The sequence below is a fragment of the Pelodiscus sinensis genome, chromosome 3 (assembly GCF_052426305.1).
Source record: "Pelodiscus sinensis isolate ZL-2025 chromosome 3, ASM5242630v1, whole genome shotgun sequence".
Lineage (NCBI taxonomy): Eukaryota > Metazoa > Chordata > Testudines > Trionychidae > Pelodiscus > Pelodiscus sinensis.
Window position 1 is genome coordinate 99,508,364 of NC_143054.1, and position 21,020 is coordinate 99,529,383.

A 21,020-nucleotide genomic window follows, 5' to 3' on the forward strand; every position below is an offset into this window, starting at 1 on the left:
CCTTCTATTAATTGTTATCACCACTCAGCAGTTGACTTCCTATAGCATTAATAATTAAGGAGCAACACAGTCAATTAGAACTGTTTGGTAGGTGGCAACATTTCTCAGAAGGATACGACACATGGTTTTAAAAAAGAAACATTGGGAGCTAAAATGCGGATGTTTACATCTTCCTTTATGCGTAGCTTATTCTCACATTGGTGAGCAACCTTAAGCACCAACCCTGAAAATACCTGTGCACATAAGAAACTTTACTCTGGTGAGTAGTCACATACCAACCACAGGACTGCTCCTGTGAGTAACATCACCAGCACTGCCAACCCAGAACACTCACAAATCACAAACCAGGGCCCCCCCCAAAATCATGAAATTGACTTTAAAAATAATACATTTGGGGTTGTGGTGTTTGCCTCCTTGTACTGGAGGCTTTAGGAATCATGTTTTCAAGCTTTTCCTCACAATCAGGTGGTCTGGAAACTTACTTTATTTTTTTTAAGAGAGCTGAGATTCTCATGTCATACATGACTCCAGGAGCTAGGATTTTAAGACCACCACCAAAATCACAAGATTTGCAACAAAGTTGCTAGAGTTGGCTACACTGATATTTACACACATGTGTTTGTGGAACTGAGCTCTTCGTGGATTTCACAAATGCATCTTTGGGTCCTATCATTTTCTACCCCATAACAGACAGTGGGTATGCAATGCACGCAACCTCTTTTTCAAAATTCTTCTAAGACACTGGCTTTAGAAATGTCAATGATTCTGAGAATTTCTCTTCCCTTGAGAAGATGAGGGTGTGCAAGGAGTATGGTCACTTCAGCTCTAACTACATGTTTTGGCTTGCATTTTGGATTAGCATTCATTCATATTTTTCAAGTGGGAAGGAAAATGTATTGTTTAAAGATTACATAATGCCTGCCTAATTGAGGCAGTTATTACCATGACCAGATTTAATTATGTTTTCAGCCATAAATCATTTTCAGCTGAAAAGCAACTAAACTCCTTCATACGTATTTCTTGTTTCCTCGTATAATCCAATCTGTGCTCAGAAATATATAAATTTAAAATGTCAGCCTGGTATACTCTCAAATTACTGCAAACTATGATTTTATTTGAAGAAATAATTTATAATTTCACACTGAAAATGGAAGGAACAGACTGCGTGCATAGAGATACAATTATGTTAACAAGGTTCTCTTTTTATGCTAGCATTGAAGAAAGTAGTATATAAGCCAATTAGCCATGCTTCACCTGACACAGATGATATTTTTTAATGAACTGCAGAGCTTTTTAATCCTAGGTGAGAAGCAGGCTGCCGACTGAGGAGGTGAAGGCAAAGGGGACAACTTCCCTGGGGCCCAGAGCTCCTGGCGGCCACAGCTGTTACTGCAGCAGTGGCGACAACAGAAGCCACAGGCTCTTCAAATCACATCCAGAGCCCTGCTCTATGCACTCTAGGCAGAGCTGAGGGCGGCCTAGTCCTAGCCCCGCCCCTTCCACCAGGCCCCACCCCTTCCAGGGTCATGGAGCAGTGACCCGAGCAGTGACCCTCTCCCCCATCCTGTGGAAGGGGCCCAGCTATGCTATTGTCCTCACTGGTGAGAAGAAAACTTTGGTTAGAGGAAGAACTGGAACAGCAGCATGGCCAGCATTATACAATGCATATCTAAAATGGCCTCATACTTTGCCCCACTGGGTGGACCTTGTGTATACAATTACTGACGAAGAGAAGACACTAATGAACTGAACTGTCCACCTTCCAAAATCGGGGAAGGGAGGGAGGGAGGAAGAAGTTCTTTAAATCCAGTTAAAAATCTATTATATTTAATCCAGAATTTGTTATACTGAAAAGCCATGTAGCATAAACAGCTACAAAAAATACACATGAATTGCAGATGGACCTGAAACTCTTCAGAGCTAGAGTTGCCAGGTATCCAGTATTGACCCAGACAGTCCGGTATTTTCACTTCCTGTCCAGTTTAAAAAAAAAAAATTCAGAAAATACCAGACACCTAAAATGTCTGGTATTTTCTGGTTTTTCCCCTGCCAGGAGGTGAAAATACTGGACACCTGGCAACCCTATGACACACTCGGCAACTGGGCCCAGCCCCCGGCCTTGCCCCCGCTCCTCCCCAGGCCTCTGACACTCCCAGCCCCTCTGCTTACCCAGTTCTGCAGAGAAGCTCCCATCTGGCTCAACCAAGAAAACAAGATAGCTGCCGGCAAAAAAACCTAAAGACCCGAGCAAGGGGAAGCAATGCCTTCCCTGGATCTCAGTGCTCAACCTCTTCTCTTCCTATCCCTATTCTGACTCTGCATGCAATTAAAGGGGCCATCTGTTTTAATGCTGTTTTACTTTCTTTGTTTATTTTTGCTTAATAACTCTTGGGGTCCTTCTCCCTCCCCCCTGTCAACAACTTTGGTCTCCGCCCTACTTCCCCCCCCCCCGGTGTGTGTGGGGGGGTTCGGTATTTTTGTTGAAACCATCTGGCAACCCTATTCAGAGCTAGTGTTTTGATTTAGGCCATTGTAAACATGAGGTAATTGAGTAGTTTGGAGTCAGATATGAAATCCAGAATTTCACACTTCAGTGTAGTGTAATCCACTGTTTTGAATAGAAATGAGCTTAAGTCAAAACTCTTCACCAAAACACACTGCAGAATAAATAAAGCCATGCCTCACAAGATGCCAGAACGACAATAACTTGATTTTGTTCTCAAGTGAAATGGTAGGAAGCCCTCATAATGGGGATATATTTGACATTTAAAAATAAAAACACTTGCAAAACTGAAGAGAGATGCAGAGAGGAAAAAATTAGTCATCTCTTCTGCATAATCACTCTTTATAGCAAATGAATGTTTGGTTTCAATTCTAAAAATATGTTTGCTATAGCAACTCTGTCCTATGTTAGTACTAAGGCACCATATTCAAACTGCATTGCTTTTGGTGATCAGAATTGTCAATCACTTCAGCAACCTTTCGCTCTGTTGTATCAGGTTTAGTTTTTACACTTGTGTTGCAAGATTAAAGAAGACACATGAAAAGACTCATCTGAGTTATTTCAGTGAATAATTGCATACCAACATTTTGGACTCCTACAGACCCTAAACAGAGGAAGTGCATGAGATCCTCCTAGTGGTGAAATAAGGAGAAGCTTGGATATAGAGCAAGTGATACTTTACTGAGAAGAATAGCTAGCACCGAAAACTAACCTCAAAGAAATAATCAATCAAAATCAACTGATTTATAGACTAGTATAATATATTATAGACAAGGTTTACTGAGTAAGGTATTTAATAAAACCATGTTGCTCATGAATATGACTGTATGGTTATGCATGGATGGTGCATAAAGAGTTGCGTCTTCTGGAACTATCTTCCTAAAGATAGTTCCTAAACATCCTAAAGATGTTTTGAGGGCATACTTGAAAACAAAGTACATTTACATAGAAGGTAAACAAAGTCCAGGCTATTATGCTGAAGTGAGTACAAGTCCATAGCTAAACCAAGAAGCTGGTGCATCTTTGGAAGTACCAAACATCGTAATTTTTATGAGAGGACAGTAAGAGGGTCTGTCCGTTGCCAAGAGCTGACTCTAGAAATTCAGGAATTGGGGTTCACTGGTTGTCACCTGCAAGGCAAAGTTAAGACTTACAGAGTCTCAAGAAGTTTCCCAGTGATATGGATGGACTTACGTGGCTTGGAGCTGACACGCAGTCTGATCTCCAGCGAAGCTCACTCTAACATACTGACTTACAATTCTGGTTGTTCTGAGTTAAGTGTCACAATACTATATGATGCATTAAGAGATACAGTTTCCCTCTCAATGCAGAGTGTCTCTTATTACAGTAAATAAAATATACTTGAACAGATAGAGAAAATCAGATTCCCAAAAGAGAATGTAAATCCAATAGTATTATAACCTAACCTATCAAAATATTTTAACTAGAAAATAAATGAAGACTAGGAAGGAACCATATAAAATTAGGTACATTTTAAAAATGCATCTACTGCATTTTTTTTCAAAATACTTTAATAATAGGACATGATAAGTTTAAAAAGAGAAACTGAACTATCATACAAAGTTAAATTACAGTATTTTTTTCACACCGTAAGAAGAGACATAACAGACTACATTTCTCACCAAGCTTACAGAGGGAAAGTTTAAATGGTTTGCTTTATCAAGCTAGCAAGGAACACATCCAAATTAACAACACAAGTTTACAGTTTTTGACAAGAGAGGACCCATGAGAATAAAGCTTTTATACCTTAAAACATTTTCACTGCAAGATCAAAGATTTAAACATAATTCCAATAGCCTCTTATTTGCCTCACAGACTTAAGGAGTACTATTCTCCTGGGTCTATCAACCTGCAGCCAAAATTAGCACCCGATTAAAAAGCAGATAGCTAAGCAGAATCCAGAAAACTGAGATGGATGCTGACAAGAAGAGGGAGAAAATGTCACCTCTGACAACCTTCCCTATTGAGGGTTGCCTATGTTAGTCTACAGCCTTGGCTTCCCTTTGGAGTTCTTATTGTAATTAGATGCCCAAATACCTATGGCAACTATTTTTCCCCAAATCAACACCTCATTCTAATAATGGACAGAAGAGTAGACCCCATTTTACCAGCCCCACACCTAGCCCTCCATGTCTTCTTCAACTTCATGCTTGGTAATGACAACTCTTATCCTGGAATGAAGCCATTCACCCAAAAACAGCTCCCAAAGTTCAGCAGACCATCTGCCTCATAGTAAATGACACTATGACCTCATCAATCCCTTCAAGTGTCTGTCCTGATAGTCCAAGTCCTCCCTAGAACTGGTCCTAGCTCCCTGAGGATTGCATCTTCCTTCACAATGGCTACTTTTTACCAAAACAACAGAAACTGTAGAGCAATAATGGAAGTAACATGAGCACAAGAGACCACAGGTGTTAGACCTAGATTGTGGAATTTGGGTTTCAAAACTAAATGAAAACTAATTTGACTTAAGATTTCTCTGAATAAATTTTTCACACACACACACACACACACACACACACACACACACACACACACACACACACACACACACACAGCCACCCTTCTCTCTCCCACACACAAAACCACCCTCTATACTAACAGAGCTATTTTTTCCTATCATTTGGGATAGAAGGAAAGGAGGTTTTTTTTTTTAAATTCTCAGAAGGTGATGACAGTGGGTCTTACAGGTACATAGACACATGGACTATAAACAGCTTAAATGCTAAAGTTTAACTGACACTTCATACATGAACAAGTTACGGATGAACTTTGACACTCGAAGCAAGTTTAAAGATCAGTCCTTCTAGCAAAAGGCAAGTGGATTTATCTATAAACAATGTTTTCATTGATTAAAAAATGCAAATTAAATGCAATAACATGATTTATCAAAAATATCACTTGGGTGCAAACTCACATGATATTTAAAAGCTATAAGTAATTTGGACTCAGAATGTGTGTTTACTTCTAAAACACTTTCTCCTCATTTTGTTTTCATAAATATTAGAGGAAAATTAGATTTAACTGCAATTATGATGTAGTGAAAATCATGTGTAAACATCCATTTTGAAAATTAAGTATTTTCTTTTATCCCATTCTTTAAAAAAGAAAAAAAATGTTGAAAGAGGTTGTATGTGTTCATGCATGCATAGAGCATGGATAGTTGGGTTTAGTTTTTTTGTTTGCTTCTTCGATTTACTTTTTGTTTTTATGCACAGAAGCCTTAACTAATGCTTGCCCTTTCAGAAGCTAAACTTTAGAATTTAAGCTCATCACAGACTTACAGTCATCAATTCAAACAGAGACTCCACCCTACTACCTTCACAAAAGGAAGAATGATAGGTCTCAGTGATATTTGCATGGGTACGTCCTCTTTGCTTGTTTACAATCACGTCACCGTGTCATTACATATAATATTTGTTTGAAATATTTAGTTTGTTGCGCAAACACGGTCAGTCAACAAGTAGCATTATGTCCTATTTGTACACTGTTTTAAGCAAAAATTTCACTTCAGTAATTATGAAACTCAGCCATATTCTAAGGAGTAAGGCGAATACAAACTTTTTAAATAAAAAGTGGAATTAAGAAAGGATTTATTCAGTTCAGTTCAACATATAGAATCCTGAACATGCCAAAGAGGCAATCCCTTTCTTGCATCTGATTATAAGCCACTTTTGTGCCTAAGCAACAACAGCTGCTGATCTGATTATGTCAACCAAACTCTCCTAGCCTCCTCAACTCTAAATTAAAATAGAAGTTTTTCCAAATGCTCTTAGAGTGGATATACCTCCTTACAAGAGACATCCAATCTTGATTTAAAGATTTTATTCAAGTGATAAAGAATCCACCACTTCCTTAAGTTGTTCCAATGGTTAATTGCCCTAACAATTTTTTTTTTTAAGAAAAGGAGCCTTACCTTTAGACCGAGTTTGTCTAGTTTCAGTTTCCAGCCATTGTTATGCCTACCTGTGATAGATTAAAGGGCTCTTTCCTATCAAAAGTCTTCTCCACATGTAGATTCTTAAAGTGTGTGACCAAACCCCTCCTAATCCAGTATAAATTAATTATACTGAGCTCCTTTATTATCTCACTGTAAAACAGGTTTTTCACATTTCAAATTAGATTGCAGCTCTTGGCTGAACCCTTTATAATTTGTGGCCATCCTTAAGTGTTGGCACTGAAAATGGATGCAGTATTCCACTAATGGTCTGACTAATATTGTTCACATTTCCACTCAGTAGTTCTGTGTAGTTCAAGGATCCTGTCAGCTCTCTAAGCCACAAAATCACATAGCAGTTATTGCATCTGTGACTAAACTTTAAAGCAAACTAGTGTATTTTAATGTTACATCACCTAAAGTCATTAGCCCACATTCTGGAACAATGGCTTGCAAATTTCAGACACAGTGGTTTTGGATTTTAGCAATAGATATAGAATCTTTAAACATTAATACATACCTGTATATGTACAGTAATCACCACTAAAAACAGACTACACCTAACAGACTGAAATATCGTTAGTGTGGTATCAGGGTTAGAAACGCAGTAAATACCACTACTGCCTATTGTAATTTCCAATTATAATTGCACCCATTACATTGACACAGTAATTTTGAACAGTTTTCCATTTAAATTAAACACATAACTCCTAGCATATAGGCAGCAGGGTAAGATGCAATAAATATTTCAATTTGAGCAATGAATTCAAATGTATGACTTCAGAATAAAAACACTAGCAACCAACTGCAGTGATGCGAGTTGATGCCACTTTAATTAAAAGGAGACACGTAGACCAGGAGAAGCAGGAAATGATCATCTTAATCCATTCACCCTGCCTAAATACTGCAAGGGGTTGACTAAAGCCTGGTGGGTCAATCTCACCATCCCAGCGGATGGAGAGCCCTGGCCTGGTGGAGAGCAAGGCTGCATGGACAATGAGTGATCTGCTCCATTCCCCTACCAGAAAGGGCAGTTGGCGGGAGATTTCTAAGTGGTCCCACTCACCTGATGAAGCGGGTTTTCCGCACCAAAGCTTATGCCCTAACAAATCTGTTAGCCTCTATGGTGCCACGGGAGACCGGCTTGTTTTTGCAGATTCAGATTAACAGGTTACCGCGTCTGAGCCTTAAGCAATTTTGATTATTTGCACCCCAGCAACTCGGGGATCCTTCACCCCGGGGCGGATCCTGCCCTCGTTACAAAGCTTCCCCTGAAGTCAACGGGCAGCGGAGGGGGCCGAGCACCTGTTACAGCAGGAGGAGACCCGAGCCCTCCCCCAGGCGCTGTGGGAGCAGCTGGCACCAGCAGCCCCTCAGCACAGTCTCGCTCGGGGACCCTCCGCTGCCCGCGGCGCTGCGGCCACGTTCTATTCCCGGGGAAGGCGGCGCTGGGTGGAACTGGGGGGGGGGGCGTTTAGAACGCCGGCGCCTTTAACATTCCGCGCGGAACCCGCGCAAGGCTGCGCTCCCGCCGGGGGGGGGGGGGGTCTCACCTGCAGGGCCCCGGGCAGCGCCGCCGGCTTCGGCCGCCTGCGCCTCCGCCATGTCTCCTCGGTGCGCCCCGCCCCGCGGCCCCGGCCGGCAGGTGAGCGCGCCACGCACCAACCGGGAGGGGCAGCCCGCGGCAGCGCCACCGCGCGGGCAGGTGCTCAGGCCGGGGCGGGGCTCGCCCTGCCCAGCTCCGGGGGGGGCGGGGGCTGCATGTCGGCTTCGCGCCACCCAACCCCCCGGCTTGTCCCCACGGCGGTTCCCAGCCTGCAGCGCACGGCTCAGCTGGCCGGGGGAGCCAGCGCATCTTTCCCCCGGGCTTGGCGCGGAAGGGGCTGGAAATGAGGCTTCCGGGACCCGCTTGGGAAATTTGCCTCCACCTTTGTGCGGCTCGGGCTTGGTGATTTGCGTTAGGAAGGCCGCGTCCTGGGCCGATCGCCCCTGGCAGGGCCTGGGAGGAGAGGCGCTCGCTGAGGACCCAGCCGTACAGCGGGGGGGGATTCCTTAATCACAGACAGAGCGTTGACTTGCACCCTGAAGAGACCAGGAAGTTTCATGCAAGTTGCAACTGACTAAAAACTGTTGTGTGGTGCGGGCTGTTGCTTGCAGCATTGGGCATCTGGGCCTTCACATTGGATGTAACATTCCAATGGGCTTGAAAGTCCCCAACAGACCAGGTAGACCTGCCACTCTACAGACTCAGCCCCTTCTTGGGGCTTTGGTCTATACATAGTATATGGACACACATACACACTTTAAGCTTGCCCTCCCGGTTTGGCTGTTTTAAGGACTTCCCTCTCAGAGCTCGAAGGCATCATGTCCACCCCAGGCAGTAAGAGTGGGAGCTGTAAACATCGAGGTGCCTAAATCCCAGGTTTGGATCCACAAAACTGCTACCAAATGCTCTAGACATTGTCACTTAAGTTTTCAGGTATGGGTTTCCTCAGCATCTGCTTTTGTTTCTGGGTATGAGCACTGCAGCCTGGTTCAAGGTGTAGAGATGTTTGATCTCCTGCCCAAACCCCACAGTGAATCTCAAATCTGAGGAAGACAAGCATTGGGCCACCTGTCCCAAAGCAGGGCCTGCTAAGCACTCTGGGCACATCAACTGGAATGGATCCTGCTCAAAATCCAGCTACAGGAGAGGGATGGTGATGATGCCACTATTCACTTGTTAGCTTTCGGTTTAGTGGTCAGAGCACTCACATGGGATTTGGAGACACCCTGATTCAATACTCCCCCCCCCCCCCCCCCAGCAGTGGTTGTCAAAATTTCTGGCCTACAGATTACCTGGCTCAATGCAAATCTTTCCATGGACCACCAGTTTCTAATGGAAACTCATAGTTCATTACATAATTATGCCTCAGCCATTTTGCTAATGTCACAGCTAGGGAGAATGGTTTAATTTATTAAACAGATTAAGCATTTTAACGCTCATTTTAATTTATCAAACTTAATTTTAAATGAAGTAAAACATTATTTTATGTCCAACACAAAAGGTTCCCATGTTTTCTTTATTTATGGCAGGGTGAAGAAGCTTTTTTGGGTTGGGGGCTATTGACTCTCAGAAAATCAGTTGGGGACCACCACACAAGTGAGAAGCAAAAAAACCCAACAAAAAAAGCTACCCACCAACCTCCAACATCCCGCCCCCCCCAACCCTCACTAATGTGGCCTCCGAACTGAGACAACTCATTCTTACGGTGCTCCAGCCCCAATGGGATGCGATAGCAAGCACTGAGGTTCGGGGCTTCCCATTGGCCAGATCTACTTTTCTGGAGTTCGTGGATTTTGTGGACTCTTAGGCTCTGAGATGGGGACAAAAATGAGGGGGTTCAGTGTTCAGGACAGTGCTGCCAGTTAGTGTGCTAGGGATGCAGGATCTGGGCAGGAGCTGGGGTGCAGGATAGGGTGAGGAGGACAGGATCTAGAAGGAATTTCGGCTGCAGAAGAAGGTGTGAGATGGGGGTATGAGAGAGAGTTGGCAGGCAGGAGGGATTGGGGGAGTAACACAGAAAAGGTGAGAGGGTGAGAATGCAGCCAAAGAGCTGCAAATCAAAACCCTTGTGCCTAGTTGATTATTGTGCTCCCATCTGTGGAAGGGGAATGAACACTGGTATCTTTCTGGGTTATGATGGAGGTTTATGGTTCCTATGGCAACTATATGGCTCTGAAACTAAGAGTAAAAGAAGAACATTGATTTGATTTTATATGTAGATGCAGCTATTTATTTTAAAAATACTAAGCCAACGGGCATTCAATATCATGGAAGGGAGAGGTCTCCTGTGGCCCAGCTTGTTTTCTGGCAATTCCAATGAAGTGTTGTCAGTAACTGAGAGGCCAGAACTGGCTGAAAGAAACCGATCCATTTAAAAGCAAGCTGCAGCAGACAGACACAGCTCAGAGCTCTGGGGGAAATAATGAATGAGGGTCTGAGCTGCCAGAAGAAATATGCACTGGCATTAAAATCAGTTACTCTGCTGGAGACCTGAAGGGGAGCAAATGTCCCAGATCTAATGCCAAAGGAGCTACAAATTATTGAATATACAGACCTGCCACCTTTTCTGCAGTGCCTGCAAATGGGCTGAAATTCTTATTCACACAATGAAAAGGTGCAAAGAGAAGCATGCTGTTGGGAGTGGGGGAGGAAACAAGTGTGGAGCAAAGGAAATTGCAGCTTCTATAAAGGAAAATTGTATCCCTACTATCTTCCCTCTGTTCCAGCCTCACTCCCCTCATTCTGATCCCCCCCCCCCCATCACCCCATCCCCTTCATTGCAACTTCTGGCCCCCCAAGTCTTCCCCCACATCCTCCTTCACCCTCCTCCTGCCCCCACATTCCTGTGCCCCCAGCGCACACACTGGCAGGGCAGCAGTGCTGGGACTAGAAGCCCCTGGGAACAGCGCTGGGGCAATAAGGGATGGGGGGGGGGAGGAGACAGAGTCACTTCCCTGCCTTGCTTGGCCAGGTCCGGCCCAGCCCATTGCACAGGGCTCATCTCTCAGCCGCAAGCTGTGGCTCTGCTTTTGGGGCAGGGAGTTTGTTCTGAAAAGAGGGAGTCAGGCAATTAAGAATAACAAAGGACTGGTCATGCAAGTACTTAAAGAATTGTTAAATCATCATGAAAACATTGCCAGGTACTTAAAATATAGGGGGCAGGAGAAGAGTAGCAATGAGAGTTGCGCTTCTGGGATTTGAATTTGGACCAGTACTGATAAACTTGTAAATATTCTTGAAAAGGGGTAAATAGTGAGGTGACAAAATTTGCAAATACTACAGAATTACTCAAAATAGGTTAATCCAAAGCTGACTGCAAAGAAGGGATCTCCCAAAACTCGGTGATTGGGCAACATAAGGGCAGATGGAATTCAGTGTTGAGTAATGCACATGGAAAAATATAATCCCAACTATCCACACAAAAATGATGGCATCTAACATAGCTGTTACCACTCAAAAAAGAGATGTTGGAGTCATTGTGGATAGTTCCCTGAAAACATCTGCTCAATGTGCAGTGGCAGTCTAAAAACTAAAAAACCTAACAGAATATTGGAAATAATTAGGAAAGAAGTAGAAAAAAAAGAGAAAAATATCAGAATGCTTCTAAAGTCATAGTATGCCTACATCCTTGAATACTGTATGCTGATTTGGCCACCCCATCTAAAATAAATAAATAAATTATATATATATATATATATATATATAGGATTTGCAAAAGGTACAGAAAGGGCAACAAAAATTATTAGGGGGGTAAGGAACAGCTTCCATATGAGGAGAGATTAACAAGACTGGGACTTTTCTTGGAAAAGAAATGACTAAAGGATGGAGGGATATGTCAGAGGTCTAGAAAATCATGAATGGTGTGGAAAAATAGAATCAAGAAATGTGTTATGTTAGTATAGGAGTAAATAAGAATTAAATTCAATTTATAGGCAGCAGATTTAAGACAAATTATTTCTTCACAGTCAACCCGTGGAACTTGATGGTAGAAAGGCCCAAACTATAACAGGATTCCAATAAGAACAAAATACGTTCTGGCCATCAATGTCTACTAGTCAGAATGGGCAGGAATGATGTCCTAGCTTTGGGAATGGGCAGCAGGGGATGGATCATTTGAGGAATGCCTCTTCTGTTGAAATCTTCTGAAGCACCTGGCATTGGGCACTATTAGAAGACAGGATACTGAGCTAAATGGATCATTAGTCTGACCCAGTAAGGCCATTATGATCTTATATAGAACCCAAATGTATCTGCCCCCTGCTGTAACCCCCTAGACCCCACTCCAGTTTCAGAGCAGAGATATAATCCAGGAGTCCTGACAGTCTCTCTCACTCTCTCTGCAGTTAGTAGGAAAGTAAAATGATATATTAAAATTTTAAGGCTAACCCAGTGTCCCTTAGGTGACTTGCCACAAGATGTCAGAACATGTTAATAATAGAGCTGTGATCCACAAAACTTTTATATAGAATTAGATACAGTGCTCGTGTCAGCTAATCTGCCTTAGTAAACTTTAGAAAGAGATGTGTATGTGTGGGGAGGGCAAATGGAATCGGTCCCTTCCTTCCCCCACCCCCCATTTGCTGCTTGGCTTGTACTGAGCATGCTCAGTAACACTGCTGAAGCTGCTATCCTCATCTGTCCCCACATGCTCTCATTCTCTTTCCCCCTCCCAATCAGAGCATGCACAGGTTGCTCCCTTTACCGAAATCTGAAATGGCACCCCTGGGCTTGTTGGTTAGCCAGTTAAACCCTAATGTGTACAAAGCTGATAAAGTGCTGCTATGCCACAATTTTAATATTGCTGCCCCTTTTGCTCCCTGCTGTCAGTGACCCTGCAGGCAGGGTCCAGTCTGCTGAGCCAAAAGAGGCAGTGATGTTAAATCGCTGTTGTGGCAGCAGTGCTGGAGCCTACCTGCAGGGCGGAGCAAAAGGCATTTCTGCTCTGGGGCCTGGCAATTTAAAAGGGTCTGGGGCTGCCACTACTGTAGGAGCAGCAGCTGAAAGCCCTGGTCCATTCAAATTGCCATCAGAGTCCTGGGGCTCCTAGTGGCAGTGGCAACCATGAAGGGCTGACTGGGGGAGTCTGCTCCCACTTCTGCCCCTTCCACCCACAGCCCCACTCATTCTGGGGGCCAGAGCTACCCTCCCTCCCCCATACACACCTTGCCCAGGATACCTCAGCTTATGCCTACACTGCCACCCTAGTTCGAACTAGGGTGGCTAATGTAGGCATTTGAACTTGCAAATGAAGCCCGGGATTTAAATACCCCAGGCTTTATTTGCGTGTTCCTGGGCGCCGCCATTTTTAAATGCCTGGTAGTTTGAACTACCTGCCTGCGGCTACACTCCTCATTGCAGGAGTAGTAACTGTAATTCGAATTAGGAGCTTTAATTCGAACTACCTAGTTTGTGTCGCGTGCAGCCGCAGGCAGGTAGTTCGAACTACCAGGCATTTAAAAATGGCGGCACCCGGGAACATGCAAATAAAACCTGGGATATTTAAATCCCGGGCTTCATTTGCAAGTTCTAATGCCTACATTAGCCACTCTAGTTCGAACTAAGGTGGCAGTGTAGATATACCCTCAGTGTACCAGTAAGTCCATTCACTTATTTTCACCACTGGTGATGGGTGACACTTATTCAGATCTTTCCTCCTTCTCTGGAAGAAAGGAAGAAATCAAACCTGAATCTCCCACATCCCAGGCAAGTGCTGTAACTTTGAGCCTAGTGATGGGGCAACAGCTCCTCCTCTGGATATTTTGCATGGAGTGAGTAGGCACCTAACTCAGTTCTGCATGAAAAAAAACTAAGCTGCTCAACTCTAGATAGTGGGTTCACACTTGAGTGAGATCCCTTAGCACAATTAGACACCCATCTCCAAGGGTGTGTCTAGACTACCCAGACACAGTTTCAATTTCGAAATAGCGCTTTTTCAAAAGAGCGCCATTACGTGATTATGCAAATGAAGCACAGGATATTTAAATCCCGGCTTCATTTGCACTTTTAAAGTGCTTCATTTACATCCCTCTGCAGACAGAGGGATATAGTCTAGACATAGCCCAAGAGAAGAGCAGTGCTTAGTATACATCCCCCTCCTTAGCATCTCCCACTGGCTAATTTAGGTAGAGAACTGCCTCCTGCGTTCACTTCTTTAGCTCACATTCTTAGGAATGTATCTTTCCTCATGTTTTGTAATATGGAGCCTAGGTGCCTACCTTGGCTTTCTGGATCAGAATTCTTCCTGTGATTTTTTAGGCAACTGAAAGTTAGGAAGCATGACACTCAGCATTACAATGCCTAAGTTCCTTCATGAAGCCCACCATAATTACCAGGAATCTTAACGCAGAATTTTAACTTCTTAACTCAGCAGAAGACTCTATACAAGGTCTTAGTTCTTCCACCTTTTTAAAGGAGTACATTACAATATATTAGGATTGCCAACTCTCTCAAGCAGACACTATTTGTAGCAATGTTGTCCAGTCCATCCTGTCCAGGAGAATTGGCAACCCTACAACAATTTAATCTGGCAGTCCCAAAGGCATGGACAGATGTAGTGGAGTACTGCACTGAAAGATACAGGCAGTATTTCATCTATTTCTTGTGGTACTGAGGGATTTCTTTGATTTTTTTCAAAGTCAGCATAGAGAATCTAGCAGTGAGTTTTGCTGCTATCCAAGCAGATATACACAGATATATTTTAAGGCAGTTTATTACTTTCCATTTAGAATAAGTGAGAAATTATTCAATTTCCTTTGGAAAAAATATATGATCCACCTCTGAGCTTTCAAAGCTGTTCATTAACTGCTGGCGTTTTGAAGTTCCTTTCTATTCAGCTTATTCTACAACTGTGCACTGAAGGGTTTCTAACATCAGGGTATTAGGAGTAGATGGACCACTGGTCAAATATGGCAATTCCTGTGTTCCAAAATGTCAGTAGAGGAATATTGTCCATGTTCATGATTTATGAGAAAGATGCCTTGCATAACCAAAAGGCGTTTAGAATGGATTAATGCCTCCAAATGATTTTACAACTAACAGTCTGTGGCTAGGAAGGTTGAAAGTCCACTTTTTACTGATTATAGCTAGTGAAGCTGATTATTAAACAAGCTGGGGCACTAGGTGAAGAGTTCTTTCTGTCCCAGAAAAATGTGGATGTTGACATTAGACTTACTATGTGGGAAAACTGAATGAGTTTGTAACACATAGTTCACCGAGACAGAAGGACAGTAACTCTAAAATTCAAGTCCCTTTAATACAAGAAGGTTTTCTTAATATTCAGCCTAATTTTTCCCTGTAGTTTTGTCCCATTACTCCTAGCTATACTGCATGTATCACATTTTGAACTATTATTTAATAAAGTATCTTAAGAAGAAGCTCTTAAATAAGAAAAGTATCAAAATTGTGTTCTTAGATTCTTTATTTTTAAGAATGTAATTTTGTATGTCACAATGGATAGCTTTAGAACAAGCTAACATTACTATGGTTCAGGCATATGCAACTGGTACAGTTCAGTAGTACGTAAACAACTCTAAAACAAATGTACTGTAGACCAGGAACTTAAGTTACCAAAAATAAACAATATTAAAATTTGTATAGGGCAGTAAGTAAAACAATTTTTTTAAAGTTCTGCACACTAAAAGAAAAACAATGTAAGCTTTACATGATCATTAAAATTATTAAGTTCTACTACAGATTATTATGGTATATAACAAAAGAATAAAACTTGAAAATCTGTCACATTTTGGTTCTGTTCCAGTGATGCATAATCATATGAAATCTTACATAGGTTGTGTGTAAAATTACCCTCTGGTTATTTTATAACAGATTTTAAGATAAAAAAGTGTTGATGAAAAATCATTTAAAACTAATGTATGAAGGTGTTTACAGACTCCTTATGGATTTCTCAGGTAAACGCAGTTAAGAGCTGCAGTGTTTTTAACATTCGTAAACAAATACTGGATTAAAGTGCAACACTATCTCTGACAGCAAACCTGCTGTGCGTTGTAGAAAATTTCTAAATCTCTGTGGAGAAGTGGAAACTGACTTAGGCAGCCTCAAGCACGTTTCTCTCGAAAGTCACTGATGGCCTTCCAAAGCATACATAGCATCCCTCCTCTGTAAGAGAAGAAACAAAGATGCTTAGCTTAAAAAAAAACAAAAAACAAAAAACAAAACTGGCCTCAACTTCCACAGTATCCTGATTCAGGTGTGTTTCGATTCACAGCATCTGTAGTGATAAGAGTACATTCATTGCACTCATCAGACATGGTACAAATACTGAGAAATCAAATGTGAAATAATAAAACGCAAAATTAAAATAAATGTGATTAGATTAGCATTTCTGGTTATAATACAAAGTAAAAACTTATCTAACGCTCACTGAAGCCATTAAAAAGATTCCCATTGACTTTGGTGGATTTTAAATAAGACCATTAGCACTGCCTTCAAACATATATTTCAACTCAACTGAATGGGAGTTTTAGCTGAATTAGTAACTGGATTCAACATTCTTACAAGTCAAATTACCCATAAGTGGCAGCTTTAATTGAAATCTACTTTTTTTTTTTCTAAATCAGGGTGGGGAATCTTTTGTGGGTTGGGGGCCACTGGCTCACAGAAAACTCAGTCAGAGGCTGCACACAAGTGAGAAACAAAACAAAAACAAAGACCAAAAAGCCCTCACTGATGTGGCCCCAAACTGAGGAGGAGAATGACATTCCCCATATTCTCCTTGCACACTAGAGCCTGGGGGGGGGGGGGGGGGGGCCCATCTTAGTAGATGTTGTGTGCTTCAGCCATGTGGTCAGGCAGCAGGGGGGGCTGGAGGACTAGTGCAGGCTCCTCAATGCTGGGGTTTGGGGCAGAGCTCTGAGCCTCAGGGGCCAGATCCAGGCAAGCCGGGGGCTGCACCGGGCCCCAGCACCTGAGGTTCACCACCCTGTTCTATATGATCCAGCTCACACAAGGTTTAAGTGTAATTATACACCAGCACAACTGCTGAATCTCTGTAGATTCATTGGAAATATGCCTTAATATTAGTGGGAAGACATGACTTTCCTCTCATTGAAAACTGTTATATTTATGTAAGATTTTCCACTGAAGGTGGAGAATCAGGACTTCATTGTTCAAAGTAGGCTAAGCTAATTTGAATATAAATAGTAAATGTTATATACTGTCCTTATTAATATAATGAAACATTAGAGCATGAAATCTTACCATCTGTCGATAATTTAATTTCCAGCTAAGATACTTGAAGGCAAGGGAGGGCTGCTATAAATGTTATGCATCACTTCTACTCTAGTCCAATTGATTAGCTACGGGTAAACTTGACATGATCATGTAACAGTTTAGTGGCAGCTGCATACGGTCATTTTTAGACAGATTCTGTCTTTTATTGTTCTCAAAATGTTAAATTATGTGTACAAAATTGTTCATATAATAAAGAAACACTCAAATGTTTTGCTTTAGCTAACGAAGAATAAGTTCATTCAGATAACAAAAAAAAATCAACTCAAATATTTTTAAATGCTTAATTGGTACATAGTCAGAGTGCCTGTGTGCGTGTAGAAACCCTGAAAACTAGCTGTTCACTTCCCATAAGTAACATTTACACCTTAAAGAACATTATTCACAATTTTGTAATTCTATAGTTTCATTACACAGTATACCTGTATATTTCAGCTATGTGTGATTAAACAGAAAGTGAAGTATTACCTTAGTCTCAGGCATTTTAGATCATCTCGTGTAACATAGCAGAGAACATCCATTAACGTGTAGTCTTCTGCTAAAAACTTGGAGGAAAAAAAAAGTCCTAATTGAAAGATGGGCTATTTTTGTCAGATATATCTATTTCTTTTTAAGATTAATATACAATATAAGGCCATGATCCTGCATTCCTTGTGTTCCCAAACTTCTTTAAATAAAGTTTTGAGTGCAAAAGCAATACAGAATAGGTCCAAACTATACTGCAATAGTTTGATACTATTTGTTTTGTTTATATATATATATTTTGTTTAGCTTACATTTTGTAGGATAGTGCATATTTGAATGGCATAGCACAGAGGTGGCCAACCAGTTAGGGACTAAGAGCCAAAAAAGCTGTGAATAGTAGTGCAAAGAGCCACATCTTATATATTTATTTTTATATATTTATAATCTTAAGGCACCCCCAGCCTCCCTGCTCTAATCCAACGCACCCACCCCCTCCCCCGGAGCCAGGCCCTCCCACTTCTTTTTTTTCTATATCGGGGTGGGGAACCTTTTGTAAGTCTAACCCAGTTCCCCTCCCTGCCCCCACAGCCAGGCAGCCCCAGCCCCCTCCCCCAGCTCTAACCCAATGCCCCTCCCTCCCCCAGAACCAGGCAGCCCCAAATTCTTTTCACAACACCCTGGTCTCAGCAGAGCCGCCGCCACAGCCATGCACTTTTCCCACCAAGTGCTGAGATGCATGCAAAGAGCGGCTGTGATTTGTCCAGGTGCAAGGCGCCAAAAGACAGTCAAACGTTCCCTTGAAGGCAGGAGCTGACGCCCCCTCCCCGAAACCCAGACATTTTTTGTGTTTTAAAAAAGCTGTGTGGACAGCAATTTAACATGGGAAAACGATGACATGTCCAGGAAAAAAATGGATGTATGGTAACCCTACAAGAGCCGCATGAGGTTTGAGAGCCACAGGTTGGCCACCCCGGCATAGCATATAGATGTTTGAGTTGGTCCTAATTCTGAAGTTCGGATATTTTTTGTATTATTTTGTTAATATTGAATTGTATAGGGTTGAATACCTCAGGCTTAATTCATCTTCAGCATTCATGGATATAGGAGGGATGAGTGGTATAGAAATCCCATTTTACCCATGGGGAAAACACACAGATAAATTAAGGCCTTTGTTTTCTAAAGTGACCTCTACACTTTAGGTGCTTCAGTTTGTGTGGCGGGTGATTAGCTTTAGAACAGCATGGGACTGATCCTCGAAGGTGCTAAGCAGCCATAGGTCTTAATCAAAATCATCTGGAGTTCTAGAATGCTCGACATCTGTAAGGCTCTGTGTTCACTACAAAATAGGTGTATATGTTTTCATGTCAGGCTAGCTAGATCAATGAAAATTCTAGTGAAGACAAGGCACAGATCATTTTTACCTTGATGTATCTTGTCAAAGTCTACCCCTATTCTCTTAAAAGTTTACCAGAAAACTTTACTGCAATCAACAGGAGTTACTGGGAGCAGTATGAAGATGCTTTGGAGTTAAGAAGCCAATCAAAATGTTTTTAGTTAACTGGAAAATATGTTTTATTTTATTTAGTTAGCTAAGTGAATTAAAAGCAAGAGTAGACTTATGATGATAATCTTTCTATTCTTCACCTTTCCCTTCCTCTCCACATCCAATCGCAACTCCTCCAAAATGTATACAGGTTGGACCTTGCCGGTCTGGTGCCCTCAGGACCTGACTGGTTCCAAACGAGGGGATTTGCTGAACCAGGGAAGGTCCATCCCCAGTGGCTGTGCTGCCACTGGGCTAGGACTCTAAGCCTGCCCTCACTGCTGCCTCAGCCCCACAGGGCTCTCCCCAGGCCCACTGCTGCCAGGGCCGGCGCACCATGGCCAGAGCTGTGCAACCAGGGCAGAGCTCCACAGCCATCTGGCTCTGTGGCTGGAACGGAGGGATGGGGCCAGAGTTCCCTGGCATCCACTGGGAGTTCCCTGGCTAGGGCCAGAGATCCACGGCTGTGGTCAGGCTAGAGCTCCCTGAATGCTCGGGCCAAGTAGCTCCACTGGGCCAGAACTCTCGGCCATGCCATTGTTCCTCCTTCAGCCCCCTCCCACACACTGTGGGCTCCCAGGTGAGTTGCCAGTGCTCCTTACGGTGTTCCTGTCCTGCTGCCAGACCTTCCTCTTCCTGAGCTCTGTGGTCCAGGAACATCTGTGGTCGATGCTGGACCATGGATGTTGCTGGACAGGGGAGTCCTAGTTAAGGGAGGTACAAGCTATACAAATAATTTCAAGGTTTTTGCTGGCTTTTTTCCCCCCATTAAGCCCTAGAAGAATGCACTGCTACTATATCACAAACTGAACATACCTAAGGAAAATATCTTTCCTACCCTATTTATAGTTTCTTCATCAGCTCCATGAACTCTCAGCCAGCTTATGAGCTCAGGGTCTTCAACTCCTGTGCCAGAAGAATTAAGGTGACAGACAGACAGTCCAGGGATATCTAGATCAAATATTTTGAAAAACGTTAGTTCAAAGGGTTCTCATCACAATTTTAAATAGAGAAGCTTTGTCTTCAGTGGCTTCTTCTACTCTTTCCATAAAAATGCGACATGCAAGGGCTTCTATAACAAAGAATACAGAAATCAAATCCAGCAGCATTTACTCAGGTGCATTTCTTCTTTGAAAACAGCACTATATTAAAGCACGCTAGGGAACCTCTAATGCACACTATCAGGGCTTACACAGACCAATTAGTTAACAATGCATTAGTGCACTTTCAAAATCACTTCTCAATAGTCTATATTATTGGTCCATATAGACAAGCCCTTAGATACATGCAACCATGTCTGGTGTTTTTCTGATGTCTATTGGATAAACGTGGATTTTCTTTTTTAAAAATTGGAAGTGTGTTGTTAGTATTAATATTAACAATAAGAAGCCCAAGGTACAATACATTTTTATTCCAGTACACCTGCCTCTACATTTGGGTGGCAATACCAATTTAAATACCAGGATATTTAAAGTGGTACAATCTGTGTGTGTAGATAAGGCCTTTGACAAGACACGTACTGCTCTCAGTGTGATTTTACTTGAGTAACACTTCAGGAACAGGACCTGTGCTATTTAATAATCCCTATTTTGAAAGAGTTTTCACTCTGTATTCCATGATAAAATATGCCAGGCCCTGTTATAAATAAGATTTCTACTGTCTGATTGTTTTTTAAAGCTTCTGCAGTAGTGTCTCTCTCTCACCCCTCCCTCTGCCCCAAATCTCATTTAAAAGTGGGATAGACCATCTAATGCCTCCA

The 21,020-nt window shown here is 42.4% G+C and overlaps 2 protein-coding genes across 9 annotated transcripts in view; both read right to left on the minus strand.

Annotated features, from left to right (window-relative positions):
- Window positions 1-8,355, minus strand: part of MAP7 (microtubule associated protein 7) — a 193,305-nt gene extending 184,950 nt beyond the window's left edge. The window contains exon 1 of one of the 7 annotated variants that reach the window (XM_089777272.1): window positions 8,015-8,354. In XM_089777272.1, the coding sequence (XP_089633398.1) occupies window positions 8,015-8,316 (302 nt within the window). In that variant the 5' untranslated portion in view covers window positions 8,317-8,354. Of the gene's footprint in view, window positions 1-8,014 lie in introns of all 7 variants that reach the window. The other 6 variants (XM_089777269.1, XM_089777271.1, XM_089777273.1 and 3 more) reach the window with 6 other exon arrangements.
- Window positions 8,356-15,406: 7,051 nt separating this feature from the next.
- Window positions 15,407-21,020, minus strand: part of MAP3K5 (mitogen-activated protein kinase kinase kinase 5) — a 155,954-nt gene continuing 150,340 nt past the window's right edge. The window contains exons 28-30 of one of the 2 annotated variants that reach the window (XM_075924257.2): window positions 20,078-20,212; window positions 17,722-17,798; window positions 15,407-16,122 (exon numbers count right to left, since the gene is read on the minus strand). In XM_075924257.2, coding sequence (XP_075780372.2) covers window positions 17,743-17,798; window positions 20,078-20,212 — 191 coding nt within the window. In that variant the 3' untranslated portion in view covers window positions 15,407-16,122; window positions 17,722-17,742. The remainder of the gene's footprint in view (window positions 16,123-17,721; window positions 17,799-20,077; window positions 20,213-21,020) is intronic. The other variant, XM_014580354.4, reaches the window with a different exon arrangement.